Source organism: Malurus melanocephalus, unplaced genomic scaffold (genome assembly GCF_030028575.1).
Source record: "Malurus melanocephalus ecotype Western Australia unplaced genomic scaffold, MMel_1.1 scaffold_1707, whole genome shotgun sequence".
In the NCBI taxonomy this organism is placed as follows: domain Eukaryota; kingdom Metazoa; phylum Chordata; class Aves; order Passeriformes; family Maluridae; genus Malurus; species Malurus melanocephalus.
Genome location: NW_026624939.1, coordinates 10428 through 13141, shown reverse-complemented (window position 1 = coordinate 13141; position 2714 = coordinate 10428). Strand labels below are relative to the sequence as shown.

The 2714-nt window shown below is 60.0% G+C and overlaps 1 protein-coding gene across 1 annotated transcript in view; it reads left to right on the top strand.

Moving 5' to 3' along the window:
• The first annotated feature begins 1947 nt into the window (after positions 1 to 1947).
• CDC42SE1 (CDC42 small effector 1) overlaps positions 1948 to 2714 on the top strand; it is a 1803-nt gene continuing 1036 nt past the window's right edge. The window contains exon 1 of the mRNA XM_057388249.1: positions 1948 to 2025. Within this exon, the coding sequence (XP_057244232.1) occupies positions 1972 to 2025 (54 nt within the window). The 5' untranslated portion in view covers positions 1948 to 1971. The remainder of the gene's footprint in view (positions 2026 to 2714) is intronic.

Genomic DNA, 2714 nt, shown 5'->3' with positions numbered 1-2714 from the left:
TGCCCCCGCGGCCCCGATGGGCTCCGAGCCCCCATTTTTGGGGTTTGCCCCCGCGGCCCCGATGGGCTCCGAGCCCCCATTTTTGGGGTTTGCCCCCGCTCCTCCCCGCCAGGAGCAGGAAGTGCGGGCCGGACTTTGGTCCATCCGGCGCCGCCGGCGCAGGGGCAGGGGCAGAGGCAGAGGCAGAGGAAGGAACTTTTCCTGTTTGCCGGTGCGGCGGGGCCGGGACACCCAGCGGCTCCGGGCAGCCTTTCCCCGGCGTGGGGACTCGCCCGGGGCGGACACGGGGCTGTGCTCAGCCCTTCGTGGGCGGGTGAGTTCCCTGCGTGCTTTTGCTCAAAGGAGGTGCCTCTGTTGGCATGAGAGGAAAGTCTCATTTTGGGGTGAACCCTTCTTTCCACGCCCCCTTGCCTAACCCAGGCAGGACTGAGTGAGTTTGGGGTAAAATCCCACCCGGCCCTGTTTGTTTTTCCCCCATCTGCTCTTGAAGCTGGAGCGGAAGAGCTCAACCTGCGGCCCCTTTTGGGAAAGGCTGGGATATTTATAGCTGCCTGCCTCAGGGAGTTGGGATTTGCCATGGCTGCTCCATCCCCCCCATCCTGCTGCAGCATCCTTCAGCCGTGTCCTGCCCTGGGTGGGGGACAGGGCTCGGGGAGTGACCCAGTCCTGGCCGTGGGGACAACTTTGGGGGTGTCTGGGTGATCCTGGGGGTCTCTGTGTGATCCTGGGGGTCTCTGTGTGATCCCTGAGGGTGTCTGTGTGATCCCTGGGGGTCTCTGTGTGATCCCTGGGGGTCTCTGTGTGATCCCTGGGGGTCTCTGGGTGATCCCTGGGGGTCTCTGGGGGTCTCTGGGTGATCCCTGGGGGTCTCTGTGTAATCCCAGGGGGTGTCTGTGTGATTCCTGGGGGTCTCTGTGTAATCCCAGGGGTCTCTGGGTGATCCCTGGGGGTCTCTGGGGGTCTCTGTGTGATCCCAGGGGTCTCTGGGTGATCCCTGGGGGTCTCTGTCTGATCCCTGGGGGTCTCTGTGTGATCCCCGGGGGTCTCTAGGTGATCCCTGGGGTCTCTGTGTAATCCCAGGGGGTCTCTGGGTGATCCCTGGGGGTCTCTGGGGGTCTCTGTCTGATCCCTGGGGTCTCTGTGTAATCCCTGGGGGTCTCTGGGTGATCCCTGGGGGTCTCTGTGTGATCCCAGGGATCTCTGTGTGATCCCTGGGGGTCTCTGGGTGATCCTGGGGGGTCTCTGTGTGATCCTGGGGGTCTCTGTGTGATCCCTGGGGGTCTCTGTAATCCCAGGGGTCTCTGTGTGATCCTGGGGGTCTCTGTGTGATCCCTGGGGGTCTCTGTGTAATCCCAGGGGTCTCTGTGTGATCCCAGGGGTCTCTGTGTGATCCCGGGGGTCTCTGTGTAATCCCTGGGGGTCTCTGTGTGATCCCAGGGGGTCTCTGTGTAATCCCTGGGGGTCTCTGGGGGTCTCTGTGTGATCCCTGGGGGTCTCTGGGTGATCCCTGGGGGTCTCTGTGTAATCCCAGGGGTCTCTGTGTGATCCCTGGGGTTCCTTGAGGGTCTCTGGGTGATCCCTGGGGGTGTCTGGGTGATCCCTGGGGGTCTCTGTGTAATCTCAGGGGTCTCTGGGTGATCCTTGGGGTCTCTGTCTGATCCTGGGGGTCTCTGTGTGATCCCAGGGGTTCCCCGAGGGTCTCTTTGTGATGTCGGGGTCCCCTTGGGTGCTCTGTGTGTGACTCCAGGGGTCTCCTGGGCATCTCTGGCTCTGCTTGATGGGAAGTTTGGCTCTAATTTGGGGAGGTCAGGCCTGAAARCATCACCCTCCCTTCCCATCCACAGGCAGCTGCTGCTCTCTGTGCTGTGCCACCCTGAGCAGGTGTCCCCGTTGTCCCCATGGAGTGACCCCAGCCGTGCCAGCACGGGGGACTCGGTGCCACACGGGGGGACTCGGTGCCACACGGCCACCATGAGTGACTTCTGGCACAAGCTGGGCTGCTGCGTGGTGGAGAAACCCCAGCCCGTGAGTACTGCAGGGACCCATCCCGGAGGGTGTGGGGTCAGGACTGATGGCCTTTGTCACCTTCCTTTGTCACCTGTGTCACCTTCCTTTGTCACCTTTGTCACCTGTGTCACCTTCCTTTGTCACCTCTGTCACCTGTGTCACCTTCCTTTGTCACCTTTGTCACCTTTGTCACCTTCGTCACCTTTGTCACCTTCGTCACCTTTGTCACCTCTGTCACCTTTGTCACCTTCCTTTGTCACCTTTGTCACCTTTGTCATCTTTGTCACCTTCCTTTGTCACCTTTGTCACCTTTGTCACCTTTGTCACCTTTGTCACCTGTGTCACCTTTGTCACCTGTGTCACCTCTGTCACCTCTGTCACCTCTGTCACCTTCCTTTGTCACCTCTGTCACCTCTGTGTCACCTGTGTCACCTCTGTCACCTTTGTCACCTTCCTTTGTCACCTCTGTCACCTGTGTCACCTCTGTCACCTTTGTCACCTTCCTTTGTCACCTCTGTCACCTGTGTCACCTGTGTCACCTTTGTCACCTCTGTCACCTGTGTCACCTTTGTCACCTCTGTCACCTTTGTCACCTGTGTCACCTTTGTCACCTGTGTCACCTCTGTCACCTCTGTCACCTCTGTCACCTTTGTCACCCTTGTCACCTCTGTCCCCTCGCAGAAGAAGAGGAGGAGAAGGATTGACCG